Raw genomic sequence first — 18248 nt, 5'->3', positions numbered from 1 at the left:
CAATTTGAATACACAATATACAGAGTTATTTAAAAAATGAACAGGACAGTAGGAACAGAAAAAAACAATTCATTTAGAAAGGCCAAAACAAACTTCACTGGTTCCTGGGGTGGAAGAATGGGATAAACAGTTCACTTCTCAATCTTGAAAAGGTTTAATTTCTTCTTTGCACATGAAATTTATACTTTGAATAAACTTCGTAAAAGCAATGGATAAATAGGGACTGGATGAATGTACTTGAGGAATAAATTTCCAGGATTCATGACGCTAAGATTAAAGAAACTGCTTTTGTAGTTCTTCAGATAAGAGAATTAATGAAGATGGCAAATTTGATAAATAGGTATGTAGAAGAAGTTTAAAAATTGGTACATCAATCTTTCAAAAGATATGAAAAATATCTGCATGATTGGGGGGGAATAAATTATGAAGCAGAAAGCTATCATGAAATTGAGAAAGATCTCCTGAAGTTGTAAAGTTATGGATTGTAACATGCCATTGAAAAGTTCATTTTTCGGACTCTTGCTTGGATTTTTTCCCTGTGAATCTTGGGGCATTCAGTAACAAATATATCGAGAAATCTCACCAAGACATTTGAAACATTAAATGGTACTAGGGCAAAAAGGGTCTCAGTTTGCTAGCTGACTACTGCTTCACCCATAGGACAGATATTCCTGAGGTGACAGTCATCAGAAGAATGACAAACCACTTGTCAGGCCTGGAAGCCATCTTTTGCATTGGGCCTTCAGGCCTGCCACATTTACTACTGTGGTAAACTGGGAGGGGGGATTGTATGGAGCATGGGTGATATATAGTCAAAATAACATTCTTTTCTCAGAGTCAAGGACATCCTGCCCTGCACCTGGAGGGCTGGAACTGGGAGGCCTCTCCAGTTGGGATGGCACTGTGATTGGACTTGTGGGTGCTGGGCAGGGACTTTGATTTCCTGTTGTGTGGGCAAAACCTGGAAGCTTTCAGATTCGGGTTTTCCCAGATGTGCCAATATGACATCTCTAATAAAATGGAACTTTGAGGAACTTCTAGCCTCTGAGTCTTCTTTCATTGGGAGTGTTATTTGGAACCTGACACCACTTCCGAAAATCTTGTCAAGAAAACTGTGGAGATTTGTCCAGGGAGTTGTCAACAGATCACTAACTCAAAGACACCCCACACATACTCAAAACAAATAAATAAATCCTACACCCAATTCTGGTGTTTTTTGTTGAACATGAAGAAAAAAAAATAAAACATATACATGTCTGACAATGCTACAGTGTCTTTATTTTAAATCCTCAATACAGCTATTTGAAAACATACCTGTCTTATTGCCTTTTTATTGTAATTTCAAGTGATCAACAAGCCAACAGAAGATTTGTATCACTGTGCAGCCGCTAGTAAGTGAATAGGTCCGTCTTATTACGGCCTATCTAATTGCATCTCTTGTGTTAAATTTAAATTGGCATTCTTTCATCCCAGCCACATGCCTTGAATTGCATATAATAGGAAAATGGCTCTATGTCATGTTTCTCACACAAAGAAACATGCATATTTAATGGAGAAAATGGACAATGCAACTCAAACTGTAGACATTACCCTGACTCTTAGATTATATCATTCAAGGAAAACATAAATAGTATTAGCATGCTAAGAATCCAGTTTGCTAGACTGAATCCCTTCTGAGTCCCATCATTCCAGTGAAGTGTGATGGGACAATCTTAAGACCATTGTAATTTTAAGAGGTGAGTCTTATTTTTCCTGTTTCTACTCATCTCTTTTTCCTTTCATGTTATGTCTGGTGTAGATTGTAAACCTCAGGACAAAAAATGTATCTTTCAATTGATCTGTAAATTTTAACAGGTCTTCTTAAGCTAAAGTGTGTAGTATAAATGATTTAAAGGAGAATAAATAAATAAATGTAAGTGTGTAAGATGCTTGAAGTTCCAAAGAAAAAGAAAAGGAGCATAAGGAGTGCAGGAAATGATGAAAGAGAAGTACCCCACAGTTTTCTCTTAATATTTCTCCCCAGGAATTTTCTTTATTATTAATGGGGCTATTTTATTGTCTCTGAGGAACAGAAGCCGCCAGGCTAATTACTTACCTAAGAACAAAGTATCCAAGCTAACAAAAGTTGAAGAGAAGGATCAGTTCCCTCAAACAGTTATAAATCAAACAACATGTATCATTTTAGATATCTATTAAAAGATAGTCAATATGAATTAAAATGCAGAATTGCTTAAGAATCCGTTAAACCACAGGGGGGAAATAATCTGTTGATACCTTTCAGAAAAAAGCCCATACATGATTAAGGTGGCCAGCTTTATATTTTCTTGCTCAGTTACAATCCCTACTTCATTTTTATTGTACAATAAAATCTTAGATGGTAGAAATCAGACATGGAGACCTGACAACAATTAAAAATCATGATGTGATATGCAAATATTCTCTCTTTAGACTTAGATTTCTGATTCATAAATGCATTACTGAACTTTCTTGTTTTGTTTATAATTTTATCTATAATTCACAATATTATTATATTGTAACCTTTTTTTTAAAGTACCACTTAAGATGCATGACAGGCAATGTCACACAAATGTTCCATGTATACATACCAACTCCTTTTGATAATCTTCATTGATATTTTTTGTCAGATTCATACAGTATATGCAAAGTCATATGTGACTCTGAGTGGTTTACACTCCCATATTCAAAGGGATAAAACAAAATAACATTAAAAAAAAATAGCCTAACAATAAAATTGTTCCTATCGGGTAGCATCAGATCAAGCAGATGAGCAACTAAAACACGATTTCAGGGGGAATCAACACTCAAACTGAGGAAGTACTTATTCTCCAGTTTTGTGATACAACAACTATATGAATTCAACCTCTAGCCAAAAGTTAGATAGGCTGAGAATATTCAGAAAAAGCTACTTCATTAAGACTCACTTAGTTCTTAACAGAGTATACAGCACTTCAGATCTGATCTCCCAAATTTGCTTTAAAATAAGTGGGCTCATGAATGGAATATTTGCCTATAGCACCTCATTTCCTGGGATCAGGAAAAAAAACATTTTCTTTTATTTTTCTTTTAATTTAAGAAGTTGTGGGAAATGGCTTTTATGGCTGTTCATTAAAAATTACTACTTCTGACAAGTTACTTGAGGCTATTATTCCACTCTTCCCAGACTAAGAGATGCTCGCACATAAAACCTATATAAGAAAATGATATGTATGATAATAAATATCACTGCATAACTGATGTAGATGTTGGATTTAAACTGATTTATGAATGAAAAATGACTTGGACTCATCTGGAATGACAAGAATATTGCTGTGACAAAACATCTCAGTTGAGACTCTAGAAAGAGTCCAGAGAAGAGCAACAAAGTTGATTAGGGAACTGGAGGCTAAAATAGATAAAGAATGGTTGCTGGAACTGGAATTTTTATGTCTAGTTTAATAAAAAGAAGGACTAGGGGAGACATGATAGCGGTGTTTCAATATCTCAGGGGCTGCCACAAAGAAGAGGGAGTCAAGCTATTCTCCAAAGCACCTGAGGGCAGGACAAGAAGCAATGGGTGGAAACTAATCAAGGAGAGAAGCAACCTAGAATTAAGGTGAAATTTCCTGACAGTTAGAACAATTAATCAGTGGAACTGCTTGCCTCCAGAAGTTGTGAATGCTTCAACATTGGAAGTTTTTAAAAAGAGATTGGGCAACCATTTGTCTGAAATGATATAGGGCTTACTTGAGCAGTGGGTTGGACTAGAAGATTTCCAAGGTTCCTTCCAACTCTGTTATTGTGTTATTCTGTTATCAGGTGAGGCAGAAAGCTTGTTGGAAATCACGGGAGGCCATTGTGGGCCTATTGGCAATTTCCAGATGCTAATATGGGGAACCTAGAAATAAAATGATTCATTAATTTCTTCTTGTGCCTGATCACTCATTCAAGAACCTAACGAGAAGAGGGCAGGGGTGAAATGCTCCCGGTTTGAACCAGATCGGCCGATCTGGCCGCGATAGTGGCGGGTGGTTCGGAGAACCGGTAGCCAAAATCCCTGGTCCCCCCTGCCCTAACCCAATGCCCGGTAAAAAAAGGTAAAAAGGAGGCTCTGATGATCACAGCTGAGCTGCGCGATCATGAGAACCTTTTTTTTTTTTACTTTTAAAAGCATTTTTTTACAACCTCTTCGGCCGAATAGGTTGTTAAAAAAATGCTTTTAAAAGCAAAAAAAAAAAGATTGCGCGCCACAGCTGATCACGCCCCCCTCCGTGCATTATTCTACTTACCCCATGCCTCTTTTTGGCATGCGCTGCCCATGCGCACCTTGCATTTGGTACACTGTATGCATGCGCAGCCAGTGAACCGGTAGTAAACTGGTTCAGATTTCACCACTGGAATAGGGCATATGTAAGCTTTCAAATTAGTTTTTAAAAAGCACTAAATTGCTACAGATCTGAGTAGCAACCAAAAACATGGCCAAGTTCATTGGCCAAAGAACTCCTGTTACTCCGGTTATCATAAAAGCATAGAAAGTAATTATTTATTTATTTATCTTTATCCCACTTTCATTGTTTCTAAATAACTATGTTCATAATACAGCAAGCAAGTGTGGTTCAGGGTTGACATAATGCCTTGCTGGAATTCTCTGAGCAACTCCTTGTCCTCCTTCTCCTCCTCCGCTTGCTTTTATCCTTTCTAAGCTAACACCACTAGGAGTTCTGGAAAATTGAGTTTCATTGGCTGGGAGGGATTGTAAATCTTTGTCATCCAAGTAAATAACCTACCATGCACAAAGCATAAATCAGAACCACACAGATCTACAGTGTCAACCCTTTCAAAATTTTTTGAAAGCAGACAGGACAGATGTATATCTAACTTCTGCCAAGGTTGCAGTTCAAAGACAATGGCATATATGAGTCTTGAAGGATTCCTTAGGCATGGACGAAAAGGGCAGGACAGTAGGAGGCATCCAGCAACTTTATTTCCCCATCTCCTGTGCTAAATCTACAAGTTTGATTCACAAAGCAGCATTTTGAATTCTGCTGCAGTGTACAGATAGTAAGGATAATCTGCATCCTCTTGTACCTCAAACACATATCTGCTTTGTGATTTTTCTGACACAGTAAGCTGTTTAGCCCATCTCCTAAAGCCATTTCTCTCTTCCTTTCATTCAGAAAGGAGAAAAGACTCCCTAAGAGCTCAAAAAACTTGGCTTTCAGTGCCCATGACAGATATAAACAGCTATGGGCTAGAAAGGAAGACCTCCTAAATGAATTATAACTGTTCCTCCCTCAGTTGAAAAAAAAATCACTCTTAAGAAATATTGCAAAATGCACAATACTTTATATATGCTTTTTCCTTGAATGTTCATATATACCTTTGTTGTTACACCAGAGTTCGCGTTACTTATTATACCGAAACTGCTAGACTTTGTAAACTTTTGCATAAAGGTTGAGTCTCTTGGGATGGTAGGGTATGTGGCAAAACACATTCAGAGTTCCCAGTTCTGAAAGAACACAATGACCGTTGGGAATATCAGGGGTTGAAAAGTTCAGATAGTTGCAAATCTCTAATGCTTATATTCTGTTTTAGCATTCTACCCTTCCGTGCTTCTTTTATCTGTTTGTCACCCTTCCTGAATGAAAAATTAGTAATATGTGAGAAAAAGAACTAGGCAAGATTACTTGGGTATATTGTGTTCAGTCATCCCTTCCAAGTTAGCCGTGCTTGATAAAGTCGGAACTTCTGGTGTTTAGGAAGCAGTCTTGGTGTGGCAAAGTCACTGAATGCAGGATGCTATGGAGCTTAAAATATTGTATTAGGACCAGGGAGAACCGGTTTGGTCCACTTTGAGAAGCTCATTTGGTGCCTCCTTCTTAACCCAACATACTCCACAGAGTATTGGAGTAGAGGAAGAGAAAATATATGTCTGTCTGTTTATGGTATCTCTCTCTCTCTGGTATCTATCTATCTATCTATCTATCTATCTATCTATCTATCTATCTATCTATCTATCTATCTATCTATCTATCTATCTATCTATCTATCTATCTCCTGGAGAAAAGGCAGGAGGTATATCTAGCAAGGAAAAATTTGAGAAGATTGTCCATCACTTTTAGCTCATCAGCCTCCTTGATCTCTTGAAATGCTTTTGACTTTGATCAGTTCTTGACATTTCCATTCATTTTATTGCTTCAGATGTTATTTTTCCAGTCAGTTTACTTTTGTGACCTAAATGTGGATTGGCTTTACAAATACAAGATTAGCTTGATTGATTTATTGTGGTAATAACCCTGAAAATAACTGCCAGTTAGGAACGCAGGCTGGCAAGTAAGTTTAATTCAGAAAAAGAGGGCAAGAAAAGTAAGCAGTGGTGAGGGCCTATGGAAGTAGACCATTCTTAATTGCGTGAAATGTAATAAAGTAGAATTCATTTGTTTTAATGACTCTGTAGTGTGTTACTTTGGGGTAGAGTCAAGGGAGGTGGGAGACTGAATGGAGCTGAACGCTTTACTGGCTGGATGCCCTTCCAGATGCCTATATAGAGTTGGCAGGATATATTTTTGCTTTGTGCCCTAAAAGGGAAACACCTGCCTTCTCCTAGGATTGAACTCTCAACATTCTGAGTGGGAGGTGAGAGCTTCACTACTAGGCCATCATGCCATTCAGCATAGAATTCACTTCTATGTCATTCAAAATTAAATAATGTCAAATGTATTTGTTATTTTAATTCTAGCTGCTTCTTCACCAACTGTTTGGCACATAGCAAGAGCCATGGCTCTACTCAAGAGCCAATCAGGACCCTTGGTCTGAAAACATTCTGCATTTTCTATTCTACAACCTTCCCACTCCGAAGGTTTGAGAGTTCAATTCTAGGTAGTGGCAGATGTTTCATTTTTACATTAGCCTATGAGATTTAACAAGACTTGGAAGGTGCCAAGGAACTCCTCAACAGAAGTACAGCTGATCTGTCTTGGGAACAAATACTCTATACCAGTGATGGCGAACTTATGGCACATGTGGCAGAGATGGCACACAGCGCCCTCTCTGTGGGCATGCGAGCTGTCGCCACAGCTCAGGTCCACCACACATTCGCACGCACCTCCCGCTGGCCAGCTGGTCTTTGGGTCTCTGCCAAGCATGCAGGGCTGCACACGCATGCACGGGGTGGTGGTTCACGCACATTGCATGTTTAGGGTTTGGGGTTCACGCATGCTTTGGGCACTCAGTCCGGAAAAGGTTAGCCATCACTGCTCTATACATACATTCAGTATGATCACTAAGTAGGAGTGGATAGATTGTGAATAGAAATATTTTACCTGCCTGGATTCTTACTTAATTTATATGGGATTAGTAGAAGCCAAGCAATTTTCCGATGTGCAGATAAACAGACCAACTTGTTCCAACTTTAAATGGAATGAAATAGGATGATCCAACTTTACACAGAGCCTTTTACGTATTTATTTATTGCACAATTTATATGGCTATCCATCTCTCTGCGGTGATCCCGTGCAACATGCAAAGTTAAAAACAACAGTGTATGCAATCCGATCCATACTGGCCAAGGTCACAAACAAGATTTCCAGTGTGCACAAAAAGAACAACAGAGATCATTTACCCTCCTAGCCTAAATGCCAGAAAGTTTGCACTCTAAAAGTGCCTGCAAGGCCAAACTGATTTGGTGACTAGAAAAAAAAAAAGATCATATCTTCATTTATTGCAGATTGGAAACCCCTGGTGGAATTTTTGCATAAAACAGGGGGGAAAAAAGAACTTATAATTTATGGCTTTGATGATTACATAGGATAGAGTATAGAAAGAAGAGAGCCATGATGTCAGGACTAGGGGTAACATGATAGCAGTGTTCCAATATTTGAAGGGCCACCAAAAAGAAGATGAAGTCAATGCATTTTCCAAAGCATCAGAAGGGCAGAGAAGAAGCAATGGGTGGAAACTAATCAAGGAGAGAACCAACCTAGAACTAAGGAGAAATTTCCTGACAGTGAGAACAATTAACTAGTGGAACAGAAGTTGCCTTCAGAAGTTGTGGATGCTTCATCGCTGGAAGTTTTTAAGAAGAGACTGGACAGCCATTAGTCTGAAATGGTATAGGGCAGGGGTGTCCAAACTTGGCAACTTTAAGACTTGTGGACTTCAACTCCCAGAATTCCTCAGCCAGCAAAGCTGGCTGAGGAATTCTGGGAGTTAAAGTCCACAAGTCTTAAAGTTGCCAAGTTTGGACACCCTGGTATAGTAGGGGGTTGAACTAGAAGACCTGCAAGGTCCCTTCCAAACCTGTTATTCTGATTTAACTTTAGAAAAAGAAATAGATTGATAATTGTACTTATAACCACTGTAAAGATTGGAAGCTAATTCTTTGTATTTTTCCCCCTTTTTTATATAACATATAGACAGATTTAATCATAGTTTCAATTGGGAAAATATGACCATCCTAGACCAAGCCAAGTCCAAAAATGCCAGGGAATTTCTAGAAGCCTGGCACTCTGACAATTCAGCCATCAATGGACACATAGACATTAACATCTATAGACTATGTAAAAGAGGCAATCAACCAGCCCAAAAGAGAAAAAGGCTCCAGCACCTCTCCACCGGCAATCAGCACCCAGATCAGCATAGATTAACCCCAAAGTTAACATCAGACCAATAATCATGTAAATAATATCCTAATCAGGGGTGAAATCCTATTGGTTCGGACTGGTTTGGGTGAACCGCTAGGGATCATGGGCATCAGTTCACCAAACCGGTGGTAATTACCCATCCTTGGCCCCATCCACAGCTGGCTGGTCGCTGCTCACCTCTTCGGACAGATCGATATTCCACATAATTCAATGTTAAATGTAGCCAAGAGAATGCTAATTTTTCTTCCTCCATTCACAATGGAGCTGCTGCAGTCTGTCTCTTTAAGGTAGTCCCCAGGAGGGAAGGGGCTAGGAGGGAACCATAAAGTTGTAAATGGAGGGTGAAAAGTTAGCATTTTTTCTGACACAGAATTCATTGTTAAATGCAGCGGAGAGAATGCTAACTTTTCTTCCTCTATTCATAATGGAGCTGCTGCAGCCTGTCTCTTTAAAGTAGTCCCCAGGAGGGAGGGAGATGGGGAGGGGGAGCAGCTGGAATGGAGCAGTTTTTGTGAAAGGCAGGAAAATGGGGAAAGGGATTTTCCTGCCTGTCATCCATTCCTCAATCTCATCACAGACTGAGGGAAAGATGGTAGGCAGGAATATTCCCCTCTCCATTTTCCTGCCATTTGCAAAATGGAGGGCTGGGAAGGGAAGGGCCGGTGAGGAGCCCTCGATGCGAGTGATGTCGAGTTGGCCACGCCCACCCAGTCACATGACCTCCCCTCAACAAGCCATGCCCACAGAACCAGTAGGGGGGGGGTTAATTTCACCCTGATCCTAATCAAGAAATTGTCAAAAAGCGAAAAGCAAACAGCCCAACCAAAGAATCTCTAAGACTGCCCTCACCAACACTGACAGACAAGCAAGTCACCAGAATAAAAATTGACAGCAAACAACATTCTTTACTAGCACTGATGATGTTACCTAGATTGGGTAATAAAACGTCTACAAGAAAACAACCCAGCTCAGAGAGTATCAAGGCCCCCTCATGAGAAGAAATGTTTAAAGAAGAAGAAAAAAGACTGTTTAATATTATGTAACTAGTGCAGACACTCTTCTCTCTCTGGAACAGAAAAGGACATTATAAAATCCACAAAATGTCACTTTCTCCCTTAGAATGTGTTTTTCTGAAAAAATAGTTAGCTTATTTCAGATTCAACTCTGAATTATAAAAAGGCCATACGTTCTCCCAGAGATCCATTCTTGTGTCCTGTTTAGTGACGTGATTATTCTCAGCACTGCCCCAGCAAACCGAATTATAAATTTAAACATTTGTGTTCCCTTCAAGCCTAGCAGGAAGATGGGAAGCATCACAGCTGTGTTGGTTAGAGTAATACACCTCTTGTCATCAGAACCCAATACTGCAGACTTTGGAAGGGGTTATTGCATATCAAATCATTCCATCACATTACTGCTGAGACAATATTGTTCTCTCCTGGAGCCAGTAGGAAAGCAATAAGAAAAACTGTTGCATTTTATATTACTTTTATTTCCACTTAATGGTGCTGGCTCTCAGAGATATATCTGACTCTCCCTGGAGCCTGATCTTAGTGCTTTCTTAGGAAAAGACACATTTTGTTCAAAAACAGTTAAGACTTAAAATGACCATTGAGGCTACAATGAAAACATATTTGATTTTGATTTTTAAAACCTTTCCCTTTCTCTCTTAGAACAGCAAACAGCAGACTTCTCTTTGCCTTCAATTAAATTATTGCCTTCCTTCCTTCCTTCCTTCCTTCCTTCCTTCCTTCCTTCCTTCCTTCCTTCCTTCCTTCCTTCCCTTCCCTTCCCTTCCCTTCCCTTCCCTTCCCTCCCTCTCCAATTCAATATTTGAATACATTTTGTGCCAGTACTTGGGAACACGTTCACTGGAACAACACAGACACTAACTTGAATTCAGTTTTAGGGGGAAAAAAAGAAATATATAAATATGATAAGTGAAAAGAAAATGTACCCAAAATACACAGGCTGGTAATGCCCAGATCTCCAGTTCCTAGCAAAGTAACAAATATTCTCAGACAGAAGGTATAAAGCCAGGGGTGGGATTGAAAAATTTTAGGAACTGGTTCATTGCCTGGTTGCTGGATGGGTGTGGCCATGAGGGGTGTGGCCTTCTCAGCCTCCTGCATGACGGCGGGGGAAGGGGGGTGGGGTGTTTTCACCTTTCTTAGGCTTCAGAGACTTTTCCCAAGCCCCCAGGAGGGCGAAAACTGCCTCCCCCAGGCTCTGGAAGCTGAAAAGGGGCCCGTTTCCAGACTTTTGGAACTTCCAGGATGCCCATTTTTTGCCCTCCCAGGGCCTCCACACAGGCGCTGCACTTACCTGGCATCTAAAATGGGCTGCGTGGAGACTCCTGGGAGTGGCAGAATGGGGTAGGCGGGGTCAGCTAGTCCTTGCAACTATCAGTTCAGCGAACCAGATTAAAATTAACATCCGGTTCGCCCGACAAAGTCTGAAGCAGATGAATCCCACCCCTGTATAAAGCCATATAATATTAAACAAGGAAAGAGCTTTGAGGTCTAAAGGCTGAGTCAAAATAGGAACTGGAAACCAGAAAACATGAGCCTAAACTTGCCTGTTGACAGCTCACCATAATGTTTCTGCTTCTAGTAACCTGAATTGCATTTGCAAGTATCTCAACTAAAGTTCCTTCTAATAAAACTTCATCTCAGCCATTCTTTCAACATTTCTCTTTCCTTAAGCCCTATTCACAATGTTCTCCAATGGATAAAGAATGGAATTTTGTTCCTGGGTCAGAACCATTTTTAGTTATATGGCTAATGGCTTTCTAAAATCTGAGCAATTTAGACTTTGGATAGACATACCAGGCAGCTCTCAAGACAAAAGCAATTTAAAAAAGATTGGATTTTTAAAGGTTTAATATTATTATTATTATTATTTAAAAAACCACTAATATAATCTGCACTTAGTGACCGAAGCTCTGGAACCAGAAACTGACTCACAAGATTCCTGAGACTGATCTAGTGGTTAATGCACCAGGCTAGAAATTGAGAGATTGTGGATTCCAATCCTACCTTAAAGATTAAAGCCAGGTGGGTGACATTGGGTCACTCAATCTCTCTCAACCCAACCCATCTCATAGAGTTGTTGTTGTGGGTAAAATAGGAGAAGGGAGTAATATTATAGTAGGTATATTCACCGCCTTACGTTATTTACAAAAATAATAAAGGAGGGGTTTACAAATAAATAAAAATGGGAATTGGGTTAATTATAGTGTGTTACCACTTTGCCTTATTGACATAGTGACTGCAATAATATTATAATCTCTGTATTCACATTAAGACAAAAGTCAGTACTGCTTTGGTTATCAGGCATAAAATATGATTTTAGATTAAGCTCCCGCTGTGCACAGAGCTCCATGTATACAGTAGAGACAAGTACATGCCTTTTGGTTGAATATATTACACAGCACTACTGTCCTAATATGCACGCACACTCTCACACACTAATCCATGTCTATGTGTGGCCCTAAAGTGATGGAAGTTTCCTTTTACCACTTCATTCATCATTTTGAGTATAAGTCGCATTTTTCACAAAAAATGTAGCAGTAGTGATGACATTTAAAGATGACATACTCAAGTACTATATTAAGTGATGATGATGGAGGTGGAGGAGGAGGAGGAGGAGGTGGTGGTGGGAGTGGGAGAAGAAGAAGATTAAATAGACTTACCTTGAATGGCAACGGATCCTCAGTAAGTGGGCTAACAGGAAGTGAGTGGGTACTGGTGGCAGGACTCATATCTGTGCTCTAAGATAAAAATAAAATAAAAATCCCAAATTAGCCTAGGAGATATTATAATTGTTATACATTCAGGAAGTCAATCAGTCAGTTAGTCAATCATTTATTTTCTATGGTTACCCACTCATCAAGAACCCACTCACCAAGGGTTAAAAACTTTGCAGTATCAAAATAAGATAATACCTGGGGAAAAATAGAGAACTTGTGTCATTACAAAAATACACTATCCTTTTCCGGTGCCTGGGAAAAGAACCAGGCCTTTAAAGCAGGGGTCTCCAACTTTGGCAGCTTTAAGACTTGTGGACTTCAACTCCCAGAATTCCTCAGTCAGCAAAGCTTTGCATTTCTGACAGATGACAGTCCAGTCTTTTCTTGAAAGCCTCCAGTGATGAAGCTCCCACAACTTTTGAAGGCAACTTTTGTCCCATGAGTTGATTGCTCTCACTGTCCAAAAATTCCTCTTTATTTCTAGGTTGAATCTCTCCTTGATCAGTTTCCATCCATTATTCCTTGTCTGGCCTTCAGGGGCTTTGGAAAATAGCTTGAAACCCTCCTCTCTGTGGCAGCCCCTCAAATATTGAATGACTGTTATCATGTCTCTCCTGGTCCTTCTCTTCCCAGTTCAGCTTCTGATTACGAACTTCCCAGTTCAGCTTCTGAATATTTTTCATGGGCAGTCCCATGTAGAGAGTCTTGGCAGTAATGCAGATGAGAAATGTCCAAGGCATGGGTTAATGAATAAGGCCTCCCCACCCCAAGCCAGAAACGATGCAATTAGCATACAAAATGAATTTGTACAAAAGTTCTTCTATCCATTGCTGTCACCAGCTCTTCAAGAAGGTAGCTGAGAGTTGAGGTGGATCCCCAGACTCCACACTCTCTCCATCTATGGAAGGATAATCTTAATCAGAACTAATTATGGGAGTCTGTTCTTCTTCCTGGGTAAACTAAACAGGAAACATAGCTAGCTAAACTAAATCTACTTTATTGTAAGGCTCCATTCACAGAATCTTGAAGATCTGAAAGCACAATCCTCCCTCCCTCCCCTTCTAATTGCTCGCTCCATAAGGACTCATCTTTCCTAAGTTTCTTTCTCTAACCATTTAGCAACTGCAGGATCCTGTCCCTCTTGTTTGCTTGTTTCCTAGGCAGCATCTTTTCTCTTTTTTTTGTCAAAGTCATCTATGCAATGCATTCCATTACAAAAAATTCACACCCACGTCAGTTTTGTTGTGGTTTATTTAATGCTGGGGCATTAACACCCTATTAATAGCAACTCTAAGTGCGCTATCTAACCAGTGTTTGTTTTGCCATTTTTTTTCCATGATGCTTTTTAACAGACACCTTCAGGACTACTTCCACTAAATAATGAATAAGATCTTCAAAACAATATCCTGAGCAACACAGGTATGTAAGCATCCTTAACAGTCCCAGTGGGAACAATTATTAACAAAATGCCAGTGAACTATATAATGCAAAATGCTGTGGTCAAAAAGATCAGCTTCTTATCTGCAACAGAAGAGCCCAAGAGGAAAGTAGAAGTGCTGAGTTTCTCAGTTATCAGAAAACAATTCCAAATAAGAATAAAACTGAATAACCATTGAAGCGTTTAAAAAATTGCAAGAAAAGCCCTTCAGCATTTTCTTAAGAGCATGGAGAAAGCTTCATGGATGTTCATACACAGCTCTTGGTTTGCTTAGCAAAATATGAACCAGAGATGACACAGTGGGGCTGTAGATGCATGACTAATAAAACCCAAATGCCTTTGATTTATAAATCAGGGATTATGGTTTAAAGGTAAAGGTAAAGGTTCCCCTCGCACATATGTGCTAGTCGTTCCCAACTCTAGGGGGCGGTGCGCATTCCTATTTCAAAACCAAAGAGCCAGTGCTGTCTGAAGACATCTCCATGGTCATGTGGCCGACATGACTAAATGCTAAAGACACATGGAACACTGTTACCTTCCTACCAAAGGTAGTCCCTATTTTTCCACTTGCATTTTTAGATGCTTTTGAACTGCTAGGTTGGCAGAAGCTGGGACAAGTAACGGGAGCTCACCCGTTACACGGCATTAGGGATTTGAACCGCTGAATTGCCAACCTTTCAATCAATAAGCTCAGCATTTTAGCCACTGAGTCATCACGTACCTTAGTGGATTATGGTTTAGCATGATGTACAAAACTCATGATAATTAGTCAGAGAGGACCAGTGAATAGTGGTCTTTCTTCACTCCACATCAGTGGAACAATGAAACACTTGATTTGTTATTATTTCATTTTACTCCTTAAAAAAAAAAGTCCACTAGTAAACCGGTGAAATACCATCATCCACTGACAAACTGGTGGAATGAAAGCCTTGGATACGTTGACAAAACTTGTGTCAAGTGAGAGCAAGAACAATCAATTTGTCCACAGACTTTTGTAAATCTGGCAAGTTTCCACCTAAACAAAGGGATTTATGAAAAATATTTCTAAACAGAAACCGTGTGTCCTCAAAGATTTGTCCACAAAAATGTACAAGAGTGATGCTGGTTATTCCAACATAGGTACAAAAAGGAAAGCAGCAGGGCAATCCAGAAACCTGGGCCTCTGTGGCTCAGACTGGTAAGACAGTCTGTTATTAACAGCAGCTGCTTGCAATTACTGCAGGTTCAAGTCCCACCAGGCCCAAGGTTGACTCAGCCTTCCATCCTTTATAAGGTAGGTAAAATGAGGACCCAGATTGTTGGGGGCAATAAGTTGACTTTGTATATAATATACAAATGGATGAAGACTATTGCTTAACGTAGTGTAAGCCGCCCTGAGTCTTCGGAGAAGGGCGGGATATAAATGCAAATAAAAAACAAACAGAACCAAGGCTAATGGTCACTGTTATCTACACAAGTCCCTCATTGCCAGAAGTGAAGAACACAAGCAATGTAAGACTGCTGTTAATATGAGCCCTTAGTCAAGCTCCAAATAGATGCATCAAAACACGGTACAAAATAGACTCAGTTATTACATGATTCCAGTAGGTATTTTTTTGGGATCCAGCCAACTGTGAATATATTGAAATTGTCAAGTATAAGACGTGGCTGAGAGATTACCTTTTGTACATAACCTACCTAGGCTGTCTGAACCATCAACATTCAAAGGAGTTTTTAAATTCTGCAACAACTCCAGATATGTCAGATATTCTTTGTGAAATTTGACAGCTTCTGCCATCACTCGTAGAAGTGAATCGTTCAAGCTGCTCACTGTTGTATAGAAAGAAGGCACAGCGGTGACTCTAAATAGCTTTGATTAAAAATTATATACAATACCCCAGTTCTCCCAATGCCTAATTTTCTCTACAACTGCTTCTCACCAGAGAAGTTCTGCAATAGTGAATACTGACTTTTCTCAAGATCACTATCCAAATTTATTGATCCAAGAATTTAATGCTGACGGAAAGTATTTTCGGTGGATATTAGAAGCAAGAGACCAAATAAATCTTGATAATTAAAGAAAAGAGAAGACAATCTGTATATTTTTTAGTTATTTAAAAGCAGAGGAGTGAATTGCCAACTTATTTTCAGGGTGATCGCTCCCACTCTTTTGTTGCCACTATGTTGGGTTGAAGTTTACAGTCTAGAAGTTGAATTACACTTAATAAATGCAATATGGCTTGATAAACAAGCCAGCATTTTGTATGCTTTGCACTGAAAGATCAGTAAAGGAGTTGGCTATAGTGATCCTTCATTTTTATGACATATTGTATTTGCTTTATTGCTGCCCCCCAATTTTTTCAGCTCCCCTTCAGGAGTTGTGAAACTGCATGGAGGAGGAGGGTATACTGATGACATCTATGGTTTGAAGATACTCACTGATACTCCTCTAGTCTCCATTTAGTGGTTGACCAACCCACTGGAGTAATTTTACATCACAGTATATAAATCAGAAAAGTTTGTCTAGAAAATTTCATGTCCTGATTCCATCCTATTTTTCAAAAAGTGGAAGAAATATTAGACAAAATATATAGTGGCATGGATGGATGGATGGATGGATGGATGGATGGATGGAAGGAAGGAAGGAATCTGGCCCTCCAGGGGCTCCATTTCAGCCTGCAACAGGCTAGGGAAAGCCTGCAGAAGGACGAATGGAGCATTGGATGGCCAGATCTGGCCTTTGGAGGCTCTATTTTGGCATGCAATGGGCCAGGGAGACCCGCAGAGGCCAAACGGAACTGCAGAAGGGCTCACGCAGCTGAGACACTAGAGAGAAGATTGCTTGCTAGATCTTCACAAGGTAAATGCCTTGGTTGGGAGGGGAAGCAATTGTGGGGCAATTCACTCCCACGAATCCTCGGGTTATGAATGGAATGGGCAGGCTCCATTACATTTGTAACTCAAGGACTACCTGTACATAGTGCATGTTCGTGGCACATTGAGGTCATAAAGTTACTTGTTATGTATGTATGCACTCTGTGGAAACCCATGTCTGAAAGACAATGTCTCCTAAAGCATCTGAGTTAAAAACATCACATATTGATGTCTAATAAGGTTCTGTTCACTGAGAACATATTCAAGGAATAGAAAATGCGGACTTGGAGCTCCTCAGCTAAGTAAGTTAAAATGACCTGTCAAAATAGTTCCATACTGAAATCCCAAAGAGGTCTTTGGAGAGTAGATGAAGCAGTGAGAATAATTGCAGTCACAACATTTAAGACGTGTAAAATAGCTAGTAAAAAGCTTTGGTAGAATGCATGGCAACTCAAGGATATTAATTCCTTTCTGAAAACTCCCGAACAAAACATAACCTTTTATGTGACATCTCCTTCTTCAATTAAAGGAGACTACATTACTTTTGACATGTAGAAATATACTAAATTTAATCTATTAACTTTAATATAAAACTATGCAAAATAAGAAGTAAATCACATTGTTTCTCTCTCTTTCTCTGTCTCTGTATATGTATGTGTGTATGTAACTGCAAGTTTACCATGACCTAAAATAAAGTGAAGATTCATAATCAAAATGCACTCCAATATGTTGAGTTTTAAATTTAGATATGGGTAAAAACCAATGACATTGATGTCAAGAACAATGATTCAAAGTATCATGAGTTCAGTTGGATGCTTTCAAAATAACCATGCCTTGATATGTACATAAAAGCTTGCAGCGCGAATTTTATCATTTTAATAAATGATATTGAATTTAAAAGTTTTACTGAGTCTCTCTCTCTCTTTCCTCTTATACCCATCGACAGGTTGCCATTCGGACTTTTTTGCCCAAAAACCGTAAGCAATGTTGAAACTGGTTAGTACTTCTATGAGCAATCATTAGAAAATCCTAAGCATTAAGCTCGGCTGGGAGATTAAAAATTAATAAACAAATCCCAGAGCAATGTGGAAGTAGTTTGTCATTATCTTCTCCCAACAGCTGAGCATCCTCAGAATCAATGACCAAATTACACATTGCATAAAATTATGGTTTGTTTTAAAAATAATTTGTTAAATAGCTGTAATGCCTGCTTCATTTTTTAAAGCTATAAACTGTGGTTTAAAATGACTGTGAAGTTTGCGTATTGCCCTAAATCAATAGTGCTTCTGAGCCCAGTCTTTGACTTCTAGATTTTTATTTTTATTTTTTGCTGATTCTTATATAGCTTTAAGGCAACTTAATATAAATGAGAACCAATTCCACATACCGAATTTCATGAGAAATTATTTATTATTTTCAAATGCTCTTAATTTAAAGACAGGGTGTGCATAAGACCTGTGAACTTCAACTCCCAGAATTCCCCAGCCAGCCATGACTTTCTGAGAATTCTGGGAGTTGAAGTCCATAAATCTTGTAGGAACCAAGATTGTACACCCACCCACCCCGA

At 39.3% G+C, this 18248-nt stretch overlaps 1 protein-coding gene across 3 annotated transcripts in view; it reads right to left on the bottom strand.

The window, feature by feature from the left end:
* CCSER1 (coiled-coil serine rich protein 1) overlaps positions 1-18248 on the bottom strand; it is a 998177-nt gene that overhangs the window by 526371 nt on the left and 453558 nt on the right. For all 3 annotated transcript variants that reach the window (XM_058193884.1, XM_058193885.1, XM_058193883.1), the window contains exon 7: positions 12334-12411. In XM_058193884.1, the coding sequence (XP_058049867.1) occupies positions 12334-12411 (78 nt within the window). The remainder of the gene's footprint in view (positions 1-12333; positions 12412-18248) is intronic.

The sequence above is a fragment of the Ahaetulla prasina genome, chromosome 8 (assembly GCF_028640845.1).
Source record: "Ahaetulla prasina isolate Xishuangbanna chromosome 8, ASM2864084v1, whole genome shotgun sequence".
Taxonomy (NCBI): domain Eukaryota; kingdom Metazoa; phylum Chordata; class Lepidosauria; order Squamata; family Colubridae; genus Ahaetulla; species Ahaetulla prasina.
This window is presented reverse-complemented; position numbering and strand designations above follow the sequence as displayed.